The 17,266-nt window shown below is 32.1% G+C and overlaps 1 protein-coding gene across 1 annotated transcript; it reads right to left on the bottom strand.

Annotated features, from left to right (window-relative positions):
- Positions 1 to 494: 494 nt before the first annotated feature.
- On the bottom strand, positions 495 to 16,102 carry LOC122135520 (unconventional myosin-IXAb-like). Its single transcript, XM_042714972.1, has 11 exons — positions 15,940 to 16,102; positions 14,650 to 14,903; positions 8,666 to 9,274; positions 8,507 to 8,588; positions 6,685 to 6,879; positions 4,876 to 4,976; positions 3,644 to 3,738; positions 3,352 to 3,560; positions 1,002 to 1,118; positions 722 to 910; positions 495 to 646 (listed from the first exon to the last, which is right to left on the bottom strand). The coding sequence occupies exons 3-11, from the start codon at positions 9,148 to 9,150 to the stop codon at positions 536 to 538; spliced, it is 1,584 nt and encodes a 527-aa protein (XP_042570906.1). The 5' UTR covers positions 9,151 to 9,274; positions 14,650 to 14,903; positions 15,940 to 16,102; the 3' UTR covers positions 495 to 535.
- Between the last annotated feature and the right edge of the window lie 1,164 nt (positions 16,103 to 17,266).

Genomic DNA, 17,266 nt, shown 5'->3' with positions numbered 1-17,266 from the left:
TGTAAACTGAATGCAACCGTTTACGCAAGAATGGTTTTTATGAACTTAACACAGAAAATAATTCGTAAAAATATTCTTAATTATAGTGACAACTCTACAGTTGCACAAAAACATTTTAACGTAAATTGTTGCGTAAAATGATTTAGTACATTTTTGCATAAAACCATTCATATGTAAAATGATTGATACAGAAAGTTTACGAAAGAATGTTTTTTTCAAAAAACTTACAAATAAAATTAACAATAAAACATCAAAACAAAAACAACATAACGTAAATTGTTGCGTAAAATTATAAAGTAAATTGTTGCGTAAAACTATATTTCTTTCGTAAGCTGTCACAAAACACCATGTGTAAACTGAATTTGAAAGTTTACGCAAGTATGATTTTCAGGAACAATTCATTCACTTGAGAGGATTACGCTTAAGGAAATTACAGCGAAAATTCTACAGTTGCAAAAAAACACATTCTTACATAAATTGTTGCGTAAAACTATTCTTTCTATTAGAATTTTTTGCTGTTTTTGCCATTTTATTGCTAACTTTTACACAAACCCATTACACAAGAATAATCTAAACGGAGTATAAAACGAGGACTGACTGTGTCTGATTCCTTTTTCCTCCTCTTCTTCCTCTCAGGTTTGGGAGCCTGAAAAACAAACACAAAGTCTCAGAAGAGTTGTGTAGGACAATACGTGTTTGTGGACCCAGAGAGACGCTTTACCTTACTGATAGTTCCGTTCATTGGCTTGTATTCAGTCATGAACTCATCGAGGAAGACTTTAAACGTGTTGACCCAGACTTTAACCGGCGACTCGCTCCAGTCTCTCTGCTCCAGACGCATGTTCTTCTCTAAGATGTGCTCGAATAGAGCATGGAGATCTTTATAACGAATGCTCCTGCCATCATCCATCTGAGGGCGAGACACATTCAGGGCAAGATTCTGGAAGTGAGAAGTTGTTTTCTGGGTTGCTTTGAAGTCACTGTTAAATTGTGAAACTCACGGCCAGAGCAGTAGAGTACGAGTTGAAGATGTTGAGGCGAAACTCTTTCAGGGCCTTCTTGAAGACCACATCCACTGGTGTGTCCTTCTGACTGTCTTCAGCTTCTAGATCGCTGATCTATGAAACGTCAGATGAGAGATATTAAATATTCTGGCAATTCATTCATTCATTAAATACATTTTACCGTGTGATTCATTTAGCAGAATTTTGCTTTCTTGAAACACGGGCTGAACGAATTTATCTGTAAATCATACCTTTATCTGTAAAGACCATACTTACGTAATGGTTTTGTAATAACTGAATTGTTGTGACAATATTTATATAAATCGTGTAAAACCTTTGTTATGCACACTGAATGTGACAATAGTTTTGCACAGATGTAAAACTATTCTTATGTAAATAATAGCAAAAATTCTAGTCATACAAAACCATTCAGCATGGAACAGGTTGCACAAGAATGGTTTTACGAACAATTTGTAGAGATATTTGTTTGCACAAATATTTTTACATTTTACATACTGTAAATTGTCGTATAAAACCATTTTTACACAAACCATCACATTATTCCAGTCTTGATGCATAAATTGTCGCATAAAACCATATTAATATCAATTTATACAGAAACTCATACTTATACAGTAATTTCTATGAATTTTATAGTTGCACAAAACACATACTAAAGGTAAGTTGTAAAACAATATAAAAATTATTTCGCAAACTATTCTCGAGTTTATACACAAAAACGGTTTTACAAACAATTTTTACAAGTATTCATTCATATAAAGCTAATCTTAAATATGGTGAAATTTCTACAGTCATACACAACCATTCTTAAGTCAATTATTAAGTAAAAATATTCTTTCGTAAAGTGTCATAAAACTATTCATATTTAAACAATGTGTTTTACAAACAATTGACAGTGAAATCATTAGTAAAACTATTCTTAAGTAAATTATTCTGACAATTCTACAGTTGCACAAAAAAATTCTAACTTAAATTTTTTCGTAAAACTATTCTTTCGTAAATTGTCACATAAAATCATTCATATATAAACTAAATTTAACAGTTTATGCGAGAATGGTTTATCAAACAATTTACACAAATTTAGTACTAAAACTATTCTTATGTTAATTTCAAATTATAGTGACAATAAAAACAAAACTAAAATCAACTTTACAAATGTAAAATATTACTTAAAACTATTATCTCAAAAAATCGTCACACAAAACAATATCATAAAAAACAAATTACACGTCACATAAAACTTTTTCATGTAAACTGAATGTGTCGGTTCACACAAGAATAGTTTAACAAACAATTTACACAGATATCATTTGTAATTTTATTAAAATTATAGTGAAAATTCTAGAGTTGTGTAAAAACATTAAAACGTAAATTGTCACATAAAATATTCATATGTAAACTGATTGCGACAATTTACCAAATAATGGTTTTTACGAACAATTTCTTAAGTAAATTATAGTGACTATTCTAGTCGCACAAAAACATTCTAATGTAAACTACACAATAATAATACAAAGTAACTAATAGTTTAATAAAAACTATTATAATTTAAAATCAATAAACAGATATATTCAAAATATTTTTTTAATTCCAATCAAAGTAGTTTTTTTATATTCTGTTTTCATTTTAAATTTATTTACAGTCATTTTGTCATGCATTTTTGTAAATTTTATTAGTTTTTGTCTATATATCTATAAAATATGTCTATATAGGTTTTTATTAATTTTATTTCATTATTAACAACAATATAAAATAAACTAAAACAAAACTAAAACATTGTTACCACAGACATGAACAAGTTAAATCTAAGAATTTTTAAGACCTTTTTAATACCACCTTATATGAAATTTAAGACCTAAACCTGTAATGGAAATACACATTACATTACATACATAAATGTGTTTAATGCAAAAAGAAAACAAAATATCATTGCTGTAATAAATTATATTTATATTTAAATCTTCATTAGGTCCGTCAGACTGAAGATATTTTATTGGAAATGTGACCAAAAATATTTAAGAACAACCAAATAATCTTAAAAAAGAAATAAATACATACAAATAAATACTTAATAACTCCTACTAATAAAAAAACATTAAATAAAATATTTTTAAGGACCTGTGAACACCCTAAAAAGGGAAATGAGAAATGTTGCCTTGGCAATTAACTAAAGTTAATAGTTAATTTTTTTTATTATATTGATATTGATACTTCAAGCAACAGATTTTTTTTTTACTTTTTTTTTTCTTTTTATGGTTTTAGAAGTAGTTAATGATAATAACCCTGCATGATGCATTAAGTTAAAAAGCAGAATAAAAGCGCAGACCTTCTTCATGAGGAAGTCGTTCATGCTGCGATAGTCAGCGGTGCTAGTGAGGATGTGCAGCGAGTCGTTCTGGCAGGTGGAGGATTCTAGAGACACACTACTGATCTTCACACTGCGTCTCCTCTTCATCGACATCATGCCCATCATGGGCTCGCGGTTCTCCTTGCTGTCGTGTCCACGCTCAGACAGTCCGACCTGCTCGGGGCTTCCTAGAGGAGAGTGTGCGAGACAGAAACCTTATTAGAAAAAGCTCATGTGGAGATGAGAAATAAATGAGTGAAAAATCACACACCGTTCCTGAGATCTGAATCTGCGGAGCGCCCCCTGGTGGACATCTTTTTATTGCCATGTTTGCTCTTACTCCAGAACCGCATTTTGCCTCTGACCCTGTTGGGAAATGTCGTTTGGATGAAAGACCAAAATTTGTGTTCACTAATAAATTATTATTAACAAAAACACCAGGAACATGAATAATGAAAGCAAATAGAGTACGTCTGCACGATATTGGAAAAATCGGACATTGCGATATTTTTGTTTTTCTGCGGTATATATAAAAAAAAAAATAGAAAAATCAGGAAGTTTCACCAGATGAAGTGAATAGCTCTATTTGGAAAGATTCTAGAATAATTCTTGAAAAAAAAAAGAAAAATTACTTTTTACTCTAAAGCTTTTTTTTTTTTTTTTTAAATTGGGGGTTCATACAGTACTACGATTTAATCTTAGTAAGCAAAGTTTTTATTAAAAATCTTATTGTAATTATTGTTAAAAATATTAAACTAATTAAGAAATATATTGTAATACTATTGTACTGTGAAATAAAATATTTACATTTTTAAAAATTAAGTTAATTAATTTTACTGTAAAATTAAAAATACTAATCATTTTGTTTTAATTTATTTTCAAACAAACATTTTTTAATTAAATATCTTACTGTAATTATTATTAAATATATTAAACTAATAAAGAAATATATTGTAATAATACTATTGTACTGTGAAATAAAATATTAAATTTTTTAACAATTATAATTAATTAATTTTACTGTAAAATTACAATACTAATCTTTTTGATTCAATTTCTTTATTCTCAAACAAACATTTTTTTTATTTAAAATATTATTGTAATTATTATTAAATATATTAAACTAATTAAGAAATATATTGTAATAATACTATTGTACTGTGAAATAAAATATTAACAATTGTAAAAAATATAATTAAGTAAATTAATTTTACTGTAAAATTACAATACAAATTTTTTATTTAATTTCTTTATTCTCAATTTTTTTCATTAAAAATCTTATTGTAATTATTATTAAATATATTAAACTAATTAAGAAATATATTGTAATAATACTATTGTACTGTGAAATATTTTTTTTTTTCCTCAAACAAACATTTTTTAACATCGCAGCCTGACTGCGCAAACTGCACAATATCGATTTTATTTCTATTTACTGTGCAGTCCTAAAACAGAGTGAGTTCTGATTTGGTGAACTAGCAGAAGGAATGAATCCCGTCTGACCTGCCATCGGTTTGTGAGATCGACTTCCTGAGCGAATCCATTTTCCCAAGGTCACCTGACGACACGGTCTTCTGGATCCTCTTCTGCTCTTTCTGGGACGACTTGAGATGGGAAGCAAATCCAGAATCAGAACACGTAATGTTTTGTGAACTTCAGACCAAATCAGATCTCCAGGAACAAAGTTCTGGTTTGTGTCAGACTGATGAGCGTTTCACGTAAAGCTGTTTGGAGAATAAACAACTACACAGCATAATGAAACCAAACCCAAGTGAACGAGAGAAAGTATGAGAGAGTATTTAAGATAAGAGTATGAGTGAGTAATGGAGAAATCCATGTTAATGGTAGTCGCATGCATCTTGACTTGTAAACTCGATAAAAAAGCCTCATGTTCAAGACCAGACACCCGGAAGTCTTCAGATTTTGGTTAATCGAGACACGGCAGCTTCATCCAGTCAGTTTTATTAGTCTTCTATTTGATTAGTCCTATCTAGAAAAGTTGTCAGATTTGGTTATGAAAGAGGTCTGCGGTCAGTATAGAGGGGTTAGGAGCGCTTTTGCACACTGACCAGACATTAAAAAGTAAGTTTACACCACATTCTGTCATCGTTTATTCCCCCTAAAGTTGTCACCTTTACATTTATCTTCTTCCATCAGTAATATTTGAGTATCACTGAGAAACAATTAGAGTTTTCATTAATGTTTTATTAGTTTTTATTTTAAAATTTTGTCATAATTTTTCATTACTGATTTTTAGTGAAATAATTTAAATTGAAAGATTGTTTTTTTTTTTATTTTATTTCAGTTAACGTTTAAGTAATAATTTGTAATTGTTAAGTTAAGATATACTATAATAAGTCCCAACAAGTCCTTTAATTTTTTTTAATTAGTTTTAATTTTTATAATTTTTTTATTTTCATTTTAGGGATTTTTTTATTTTTTTTTGTGAAATACATTTTTTATTTTATATATATATATATATAGATATATATATATATATATATATATATATATATATTATATATATATATCTATATAATATATATATATATATAATAGATATATATTATATATATATATATATATATATTTTTTTTTTTTTTTTTTTTTTTTTTTTTAACGTCAATTAAGAAACATATTTTTATTGTTTTTTGGCTTTAGTTGATTATAATAACAGGGTCCATACTGGTCCTTTAATAATTTTTTGAAATTGGTTTTTATTTATATAATTTTTTAATTTTCATTTTAGTGATTTTCAGTGAAAGAAACAATAAAAATATAAATACAATTTTATAAAAATGTGTGTGTGTGTGTACTTCTAAGAACCCATCGGGCCCCTTTTTATTTTAGTTAATATATATTTTTAGTAATTATATATATATATATATATATATATATATATATATATATATATATATATAATAAAAAATAGTTTAAAATAAATAAAGAAAATTAAATTATGTTTTTTCTTCTCATTGTGATGTTTCCATAGACATACCTCTACTCTGCTCATGTGGTATTCATGTTATTTGTGCAGGTCTTAAAAATCTCTGCAAATCCCCAGAATAACCCACTGAACACAAAACGTGTCGGTGTATCTGCTGTACGAGTTGAGTTTGATTACAGGACCTTTTCCCGAGTCCTACGGGTTTGGAACGACATGAGGGCGATTTAATGACAGAACTCCAGATTTCAGTTAAACTGATCTTTGGACTCTCGATCCAGTCACTGGTCAGAAGTGAGCATCATCTGCGCTCGGATCAGTGTGCAAAGCCCCGCTGCGGCGAGAGCGCAGTCGCTTCTGTGTTTTACCGTCTGGGCGTGGCTGTGGCTGTCGGGGGAGCTCGGGGAGTCTGGGAGCGGCGGGCTGCGAGAGAGGACGGGTCTGTACTCGTATTCCTCCTCCTCATCATGCTCAGAGTCCAGCTCTGTGCTGCAGGCACGGCTCAGGAAATCAGAGCGCGTCCCGGCCAGCCGTGCCTTCTTTTTACCAGCCGCTCTGCTCACCTGATCGTTCACAATAATGAGGTCAAAACTACTGAGACACACCAGCTCAGGAGCGTCCAGACTCACCCTGCACCTAAAGACATCGCTCCACTGCTATACATATAACCTTTCATCCTCAAAACAAATGATCACAGTCACTCATCTCTAAAAAAAAAGAAGTGCATAAAATAACTTATTATAATATTTTGATACTAAAAAATACAAAATTATACTATTTTTAAAAGAGAAATGAAATCATATGTACAGTATAACTGCATATGAATATAGATATAATATTTAGATATAAAGTAATATAAATAAAATATTAGGGCTGTCAAACATGCATGTATTTAAGACATTTTTTTATATTTCTATAAAAAATATTTATATTTACAATTAATATAAATTATATATACTGTATACACACACACACACACACACACACACACATATTTTTAAAATATATACATGCATGTATGTGTACTTATATATACATAAAATATATATTATGTAAACACAAACTTTTATTTTGGATGCAATTTATCATAATGAATCATTTGACAGCCCTATAAAAAATATAAAAATAAATATAAATATAAACAAACATCTAAAATAGTACATATAAAACCATGCAATATAAATAAATGTATAGTATAGCAATTAAAGTAGTATAGTTATTAAAGTATCACTATAATAATATATAACTATACAATACTAGTAAAGAAACAAAAAAAACATATAACATATAAATAAAAATAAAATAAAAATTTAATACAAATAAAAATTTGATTATAATATAGTAATTAAAGTAATATAGTTATTAAATGTAATTATAATAACAATATAACTATACAAATTTTTAATCATTTAAAGTATTAAAAAATACTGTTTTATACTAAACTTCTTTAAAATAATACATATAATATTTTTAGATATACAGTAATATAGATATATATTAATATAAAAAGATTAAAAGTTCATATAGAATATTAAAATGTAATACAAATAAAAATAAAATTACAGCATAGCAATTTAAGTTATATAGTTATTAAAATAGAACTATAATAATGATATAACTATATAATATATATACATATATTTATATATACAGTAATATACAGATTATATATTACTAAAAATAAAAATATTCAAATGTAACAAATAAAAAAATATTTTATAGTAAAAATGCATTAAAATTAATTATAGTAATTAAAGTATTAAAAATACTTTTTTTATACTAAAAACTTTTTTGAAATAACACAATGAAATAAATAATATACATTTGAAAGAAATATAAAGCGGATAGTTCTGGTCCTTGATTCTGATTGGCTGAGCTGCGTTCGAAGTTGTTTGTACACGTTTGTTTATGTTTGTGTGTTGCTCGGCAACCACTTTGTTGCAACCACAGCTGTTTCTGAGGAACTACATTGTTTGGTGGAAGAATACTGTTTTTATTAATATCATTACACTGTATTTGCTCTGCTTTATTTTGTGAAACTTAACTACATATATGGAATAACCGTTTTATAAAAGCAATAAACCCCGTGAAGCCGTGGTTTACAGTGAATTGATAACCACGGCTTCACAGAGCTTATTGCTTTTAAAAAATAAAAAGAAGAAATGCTTCTGAACAGATCAAGTTTCTCACCTCTCTGCTTTGAATCGCTCTGAATCCCGGCTCTCGTTGGTTCTCCAGCGATCGCTCCTGATTCAGCAGGTCTTTATCAGACCTGAAAACACATCCATCACACGATCACCATCTAAAACACCTACACATCTCCCGCAGGTCAGGTGGACGCAAACTCACTTGGAGAAGGTGAGCCGGCTGCGTTTGGGAGAGAAGGCTTTCTCCTTCATACTGATGCTGATGCTTTGAGAAACACACTTCTTCTGAACCTCCTTCTTGGGCTCTGAGTCCCTGGAGTCCAGCTGGAGGGGTCTGGAAGAAAGGCTGCGGTGGGTTTGAGGTTCAGGGTCAGATGACAATCCATCGGCTCTGTCCTGGGTCTCTCCAGCAAGCTCCTGAGCGTCCATGGGCTGGGGTTTGTGCAGCGCTTCCGGGCTGCTGTGCTCGACTGGGCTCTCCTTCTGCATGCTGATTATGACCACCACAGACTCCCTCTTCTCCTGGACCTGCTTGAGCTCGCAGCTGTCTGGACTGTCCGGAGGAGGACGTCTGGAGAGCGTGGTCTCGTCCACTGAGGCGGACCGGACTTTGAGCAGCTCTAGACTGAAGGTGGCGTGCTGGAGCTCCCGCTGCCTCCTGCTTTCACGTTTGGAGCGGCTCTTCATCGTGCTGTCGTCTACGCTTCGGGAGGATGGACGCTCTCTCTTCTCCTCTCGGACGTCTGCTGGGTTTCGCTGGGTTTCACAGAGGCTTTTCTCTCCACGTCGCTGCTCTCTCAGAATGAGGCACCTTGGGAAAAAACAACATGTATTTATGACACTTTTACATCCTGTGAGGACAGAAACTACACACTCAGTAAATCAAAGAAATATTAAGACGCTTTGTGGACGCCTATGATGTTTATTTTTGATTTGGCAAGCAAAATAGTTCCAGTAGAAACCAAATCACAAACATATGAGATATCAACGCTCTTCAATCAAAACAATCGCAGAATCACAGCCAATCAGAACGAATCTGGTGTCTGAGCGATGTGGAGGGAGATTTTGGACCAAAGAGATTTATACATAAATAAAAATAAAGTACATTTTATAATATTATAATACTATATATTCTATATAGTCTTATTATATACTTATAATATTCTGATACCTCTGATGTGTGCATACATATATATATATATATATATATATATATATATATATAAAAATATATATATAGATATATATTTAATATCATATATATATGTGTATATATATATTATATATAATATATATATATCTATATATATGTGTATATTATCTATATATATGGTATATATATAATCTATATATATAATATATATATATCATATACAATGCACTTTTCTGTAGTTAATAAAAGTGGGGAAAAACAAATAAATATACATATATATATATATCTATATATATATATATATGATATATAGATATATATATATCTCAAATAAATGAAACAAATTAAACAAATAAAGTATAACCATAAGATTATTTTAATGCAAAAAATACAAAATAAAAATATATTACAAATATAAAATACCATCTTTAAAAAAAGAAGTCAAATAAATGATCCATGAGAGACTCTAGATATAAAAAAAAAATACTAAAAATAACATCAACAAACAGCTCATTAATCAAGTGGGAAAAGTAGATGAATATAAATAAAACTAAAATAAAGTAGAACAGTTATATTACTTTTATGCTAAAAATATAAAATAAAAAATACTAAAATACAAATTTTTAAAAATATATATATAAAAAAAACATTATTTTTATGCTAAAAACATAAAATAAAGAATAATTAAATACTATTTTTTACACATAAAATACAAAAAAATCTTAATTTTTATTAAATAGTTGACTAATAGTTTATAATACATAATTAATTATTCTTATCATTAACATGAATTAATCAACAACACCCTTAATTATAAATCATTACAATTACAAAAATACATCACATAAACACACACTACTGGTCAAAAGTTTGGGGTCAGTGAGACTTGTAATGTTTTTCTGCTCAAGGCTGCATTCATTTGATCAAAAATACAGGAAAAAAAATCTTGCAAAATTTTATTTCAATATAAGATAAAGGTTTCTATTTTTATATCCTTTACCATAGTGCCTCATTCCTGTCTACATCTCTATTGAAGTTACTTGCAGGCTTTTCTGATACAGATCTGTCCCTTCAGTGCAGTGATGTGAGTGTCCTGACCTGTGCCGGGCCTGCTGCCCCCTGCAGGCGGTCTGTCTCTGTCTGCAGCTCCTCCAGACGGCCTGAAGGAGGCGCGCGGCTGTGTGTCGCGTCTGCAGGACTCTCCTCCAGTGCTTTGTTTTGGTGAGCAGCACAGCATCTCCTCCGCCGCAGGTACAGCCGTCGATTATCTGAAGATCCTCATCCATGGCCGCCTGCAGACGCACGTGCAATGCCCCTGCTGGAGCTACGCGTCCGATCGAGTCAGACAGTCCCGACAGCCAGCGCTGAGAAACACACACCATCATGATATATCTGTGAACTATTGCTGCTGTGAACACACTGAATACTACTGAGTTAAAATAATGTTGTGATGAATGGCTGACTCTATAGCCAGTTAAGTTCCCCCTTTACTTTTTATTTACTTTTTTATTATTCATTTGATTTTTTTGTTTTTTTGTATATACTGTGTTCTGATTTTATTTTATTGCTTTTACATGTAATTGTTTTTTTTTAAATTTGTATTTGTATATTTATGGATTATTTTGTTCGAATTTTATTTTATGACCTTTTTTTCTGATTTATTGTATTTTGTATTTTTGTTATGAGTTATTTTGTTCTGATTTTACTGTACTGTGCATTTTTTATTTTATTGTACTTTTTTAGTGTATATTTAAAATTGGCATTTTTTCTATTATGTATTATTTTGTTCTAATTTTATGTAATTGCCCCGTGTTTTAATTTAATGCTTTTTTGTATTTTGTATTCTTGTTATTACTGCATTGTTTTTGTTCTAAGTTATTTTTACCGAACAATTATTTATTTGAATTGCTTTTAATGGCTGTTATTATTTTTTTTATTAAGTATTATTTTGCTCTAATTTTACTTTACTGCCAGTAATTCATTTTACTGCTTAAATACATGCAATTGGTTGGGGTTTTAATAATTGGAATAATAATATTGCAGAATTTAATCTTGTGTTATCTAATAGCTTAACATTTTTTAAATAATAATTGTAATTTTAAATAACTTATTTACCTACTTTTAAAAAGGTATATTTTGATATTTTAGACAGGTTTATTTTTTAAATAATCATTGCATACATTTCACAGGATATATTACAATATATATTTGTAAACTTAATTTATATGTTTAAAACTTTTTACATTTTAAAATGCATATTATTATTTTTATAAACATATCGTTTTAAACATCACATTTGTTAAATCACAGGATGCACATCCTCCCATGGACAACTGCTTGACTTTATACCACACTAATAATAATATTAAATAGCAAAAAAACAAACAATTTGTTAAATGAAAAAAAAGCCTGACAACTGGATAGTAAGGAGTAGGGAGTGTTTGTTACCTGTAGGAGTGTGTAGCGGCTCGTCTCTGTCTGCAGAAGCGTCTCCGTCTCCTGCTGCGTCCTGAAGCTCTCCACCCTCTGCAGACACACGATCCTCCTCAACACCTCCTGATGAAGCTGATCCTGCAGCCGCTGCCGCAGACGCTCCTGCAGGAACACCTGAGACACACACACACAGCATCACGGGACAGGGAGTGTGTGTGTATACAACGTGTGTTAGACCCTATTCCATCTAATCTCCTAAAAGAGGTGCTTCCAGAAGTCATAGATCCTCTTCTGACTATTATTAATTCCTCATTGTTATTAGGATATTTCCCCAAATCCTTCAAACTGGCTGTTATTAAGCCTCTCATCAAAAAACCACAACTTGACCCCAAAGAACTAGTTAATTATAGACCAATCTCAAATCTCCCTTTTCTTTCAAAGATACTAGAAAAGGTAGTATCCCCACAATTATATTCTTAGAGAAAAATGGCATCTGTGAGGATTTCCAGTCAGGATTTAGACCGTATCATAGTACTGAGACTGCTCTCCTTAGAGTTACAAATGACCTGCTCTTATCATCTGATTCGTGGTTGTATCTCTCTATTAGTGCTATTGGATCTTAGTGCTGCGTTTCGACCACTATTGACCACAACATTCTTTTGCATAGACTAGAACACTTTGTTGGCATTAATGGAAGTGCATTAGCATGGTTTAAATCATGACCGCCATCAATTCGTAGCAGTGAATGAAGAGGTATCATATCGATCAAAAGTGCAGTATGGAGTACCTCAAGGCTCAGTACTAGGGCCGTTACTCTTCACGCTTTACAGTGGGACCCTTGGGAGATATCATCAAGGGGAACACGGGGGTGTTAGCTTTCACTGTTATGCTGATGATACTCAGCTCTATATTTCTTCGCGGCCCTGCGAAACATACCAATTTGAAAAACGAAATGCATAGTCGATATAAAAAAATATATATTTTCATTTGAAAGCCACGTTTCTAGCATTTGTAAAACTGCATTTTTCCATCTCAAAAATACATCTTAATTACGACCTATGCTCTTAATGTCAAATGCAGAAATGTTAATCCATGCGTTTATGACCTCAAGGTTAGATTATTGTAATGCTTGTATTGGGTGGGTGTTCTGCACGGCTTAATAAACAAACTCCAGTTAGTCCAAAATGCAGCAGCTAGAGTTCTTACTAGAACCAGGAAGTATGACCATATTAGACAGGTTCTAGTCTCGCGTAGCCAGACCTTCAGACTGACGAATTCATGGCAGCTTTCTTTGGTCAAGGCCCACCAATGAGACCGTTTGACCGACATGTCAAACAACCAATCACAGTTCGTTTCATTCAGCGGCACATTTCAGGGCGTTCAGCCAGCATGTCATAACACCTGATGTACTTGCTACATCATTAGAAGAATGGCATCTACGCTAATATTAGTCTGTTTCTCTCTTATTCCGAGGTCACCATAGCAACCAGATCCAGTATGTATCCAGCCCAGATGGTGGATCAGCACCTAGAAAGAACCTCTACCAGCACTGAAAGACACGTGAGACCAAGGACTAGAGCCCAGAGACAGATCCCCTGTAAAGACCTTGTCTCAGACGAACCACCGGGGACAAGACCACAGGAAACCAGATGATCTTCTGCACAATCTGACTTTGCTGCAGCCTGGAATTGAACTGCTGGTTTTGTCTGGTCAGAGAAAGAAATGGGCCCCCCCGACTGAGCCTGGCTTCTCCCAAGGTTTTTTCTCCATTCTGTCAACGATGGAGTTTTGATTTCCTCTGGCGTGCTTAGATGGGGAGACTTCATTTACAGCGATATCGTTGACTTGTTTGCAAATTATTCTTGTGTTACAGCATACTATTTAACTAAACTAAACTGCACGCTGCATGATGACCATCACTGAATTCAATGAATGAACTGCCTTTAAACTGAAAAAAAGTAGTGTTTAATATGTCCTTCTTGCATTGAACACAACTATTTTCCTAATTAATACTAAAGTAGATGAATATAAATAAAACTAAAATAAAGTAGAACAGGTCTGTACTTTTTATACTAAAAATATAAAATAAAAATACTAAAAATACAAATTTTTAAAAATATATATATAAAAAAAACATCAATCTTATGCTAAAAACATAAAATAAAGAATAATTAATCTACATTTTTTACACAGGAAAATACAAAAAAAATCTTAATTTTTATTAAATAGTTGACTAATAGTTTATAAATATGCTTAATTAGTCTGTTTATCATGAATGATTCATTAACACCCCTAATTATAAATCATTACAATTACATGCAGTAAAAAATACATCACATAAACACACACTACTGGTCAAAAGTTTGGGGTCAGTGAGACTTGTAATGTTTTTCTGCTCAAGGCTACATTTCATTTGATCAAAAAATACAGGGAAAAAAAAATCTTGCAAAATTTTATTTCGAATATAAGATAAAGGTTTCTATTTTTATATCCTTTACCATAGTGCCTCATTCCTGTCTACATCTCTGTGGGGGGGTTACTTGCAGGCTTTTTCTGATACAGGTCCATCCCTTCCAGTGCAGTGATGCGAGTGTCCTGACCTGTGCCGGGCCTGCTGCCCCCTGCAGGTGGTCTGTCTCTGTCTGCAGCTCCTCCAGACGGCCTGAAGGAGGCGCGCGGCTGTGTGTCGCGTCTGCAGGACTCTCCTCCAGTGCTTCTGGATGAGCAGCGCAGCTCTCCTCCGCCGCAGGTACAGCCGTCGCTCTCTGAAGCCTCTCCAGGCCGCCTGCAGACGCAGTGCTGCCCCCTGCTGGAGCTCCGCGTCCGATCGAGTCAGACAGTCCCGCCACCAGCGCTGAGAAACACACACCATCCTGATTACTGTGCTGCTGCACACACTGCATACTACTGAGTAAAATAATGTGTGATGAATGGCTGACTCTATAGACAGTTAAGTTCCCCTTTACTTTTTATTTACTTTTTTATTATTCATTTGATTTTTATTTTTTTTTATAATACTGTGTTCTGATTTTATTTTATTGCTTTATTGTATGTTTTTTAATTTGTATTTGTATTATTATGGATTATTTTGTTCGAATTTTATTTTATGACCTTTTTTTCTGATTTATTGTATTTTGTATTTTTGTTATGAGTTATTTTGTTCTGATTTTACTGTACTGTGCATTTTTTATTTTATTTTATTGTACTTTTTTAGTGTATATTTAAAATTGGCATTTTTTCTATTATGTATTATTTTGTTCTAATTTTATGTAATTGCCCCGTGTTTTAATTTAATGCTTTTTTGTATTTTGTATTCTTGTTATTATGCATTGTTTTGTTCTAATTATTTTTACCGAACAATTATTTTATTTGAATTGCTTTTAATGGCTGTTATTATTTTTTTTATTAAGTATTATTTTGCTCTAATTTTACTTTACTGCCAGTAATTCATTTTACTGCTTAAATACATGCAATTGGTTGGGGTTTTAATAATTAAAAAAATAAAAAATAACATAACATAAAATAATCTTTTATCAAATAACATAACAACAAAAAAATAATAATAATAATAAATAAATAACTCACCTACCTACAAAAAAAAAGGTATATTTTGATATTTTAGACAGGTTTATTTTTTAAATAATCATTGCATACATTTCACAGGATATATTACAATATATATTTGTAACTTAATTTATATGTTTAAAACTTTTACATTTTAAAATGCATATTATTATTTTATAAACATATTCTTTTTAAACATCACATTTGTTAAATCACAGTGATGCACATCCTCCCATGGACAACTGCTTACTTTATACCACACTAATAATAATATTAAATAGCACATTAAATGAAGCTGCTGATAGTAAGAGTAGGAGTGTTTGTACCTGTATGAGTGTAGCGGCTCGTCTCTGTCTGCAGAAGCGTCTCCTCTCCTGCTGCGTCCTGAAGCTCCTCTGCAGACACACGATCCTCCTCAACACCTCCTGATGAAGCTGCTCCTGCAGACGCTGCCGCAGACGCTCCCGCAGGAACACCTGACACACACACAGCACTCAGCATCACGGGGACCCAGGAGTGTGTGTGTGTATACAACGTGTGGTAGACCCTATTCCATCTAAAGCTCCTAAAAAGAGGTGCCTTCCAGAAGTCATAGATCCTCTTCTGACTATTATTAATTCCTCATTGTTATTAGGATATTTCCCCAAATCCTTCAAACTGGCTGTTATTAAGCCTCTCATCAAAAAACCACAACTTGACCCCAAAGAACTACAGTTAATTATAGACCAATCTCAAATCTCCCTTTTTCTTTCAAAGATACTAGAAAAGGTAGTATCCCACTCAATTATATTCTTAGAGAAAAATGGCATCTGTGAGGAATTTCCAGTCAGGATTTAGACCATATCATAGTACTGAGACTGCTCTCCTTAGAGTTACAAATGACCTACTCTTATCATCTGATCGTGGTTGTATCTCTCTATTAGTGCTATTGGATCTTAGTGCTGCGTTCGACACTATTGACCACTACATTCTTTGCATAGACTCAGAACACTTTGTTGGCATTAATGGAAGTGCATTAGCATGGTTTAAATCATGACCCATATGACCATCAATTCAGTAGCAGTGAATGAACAGCGTATCATATCGATCAAAAGTGCAGTATGGAGTACCTCAAGGCGCTCAGTACTAGGCCGTGACTCTTCACGCTTTACATAATGTTACCCTTAGGGATATATCATCAGGCAACACGGTAGTTAGCTTTCACTGTTATGCTGATGATACTCAGCTCTATATTTCTTCGCTGACCCTGCAGAAACATACCAATTTGAAAAACGAAATGCATAGTCGATATAAAAAAAATATATATTGTCATTTAGAAGCCACGTTTCTAGCATTGTAAACTGCATTTTCCATCTCTAAAAATACATCTTAATTACGACCTATGCTCTTAATGTCAAATGCAGAAATGTTAATCCATGCGTTTATGACCCTCAAGGTTAGATTATTGTAATGCTTTATTAGGGTATGGTTGTTCTGCACGCTATAATAAACAAATATACAGTCCAAAATGCAGCAGCTAGAGTTCTTACTAGAACCAGGAAGTATGACCATATTAGACAGGTTCTAGTCTCGCGTATGTGAGCCTTCAGACATGACGGATCATGGCAGCTTTCTTTGGTCAAGGACCAATTAACAATGAGACCGTTTGACCGA

This window comes from Cyprinus carpio, chromosome A25 (genome assembly GCF_018340385.1).
Source record: "Cyprinus carpio isolate SPL01 chromosome A25, ASM1834038v1, whole genome shotgun sequence".
Classification (NCBI taxonomy): domain Eukaryota; kingdom Metazoa; phylum Chordata; class Actinopteri; order Cypriniformes; family Cyprinidae; genus Cyprinus; species Cyprinus carpio.
The sequence above is the reverse complement of the archived record's forward strand: the minus strand, read 5'-3'. Positions and strand labels throughout refer to the sequence as shown.

Coding starts and splice junctions, on each gene's coding strand:
- LOC122135520 (XM_042714972.1), bottom strand. CDS start 9,150: ATGAAGAGCCGCTCCAAACGTGAAAGCAGGAGGCAGCGGGAGCTCCAG. Junction 3,561..3,643: donor AGATTCAGATCTCAGGAACG/GTGTGTGATTTT, acceptor ACTCTCCTCTAG/GAAGCCCCGAGCAGGTCGGA. Junction 647..721: donor TGAACGGAACTATCAGTAAG/GTAAAGCGTCTC, acceptor TTTGTTTTTCAG/GCTCCCAAACCTGAGAGGAA.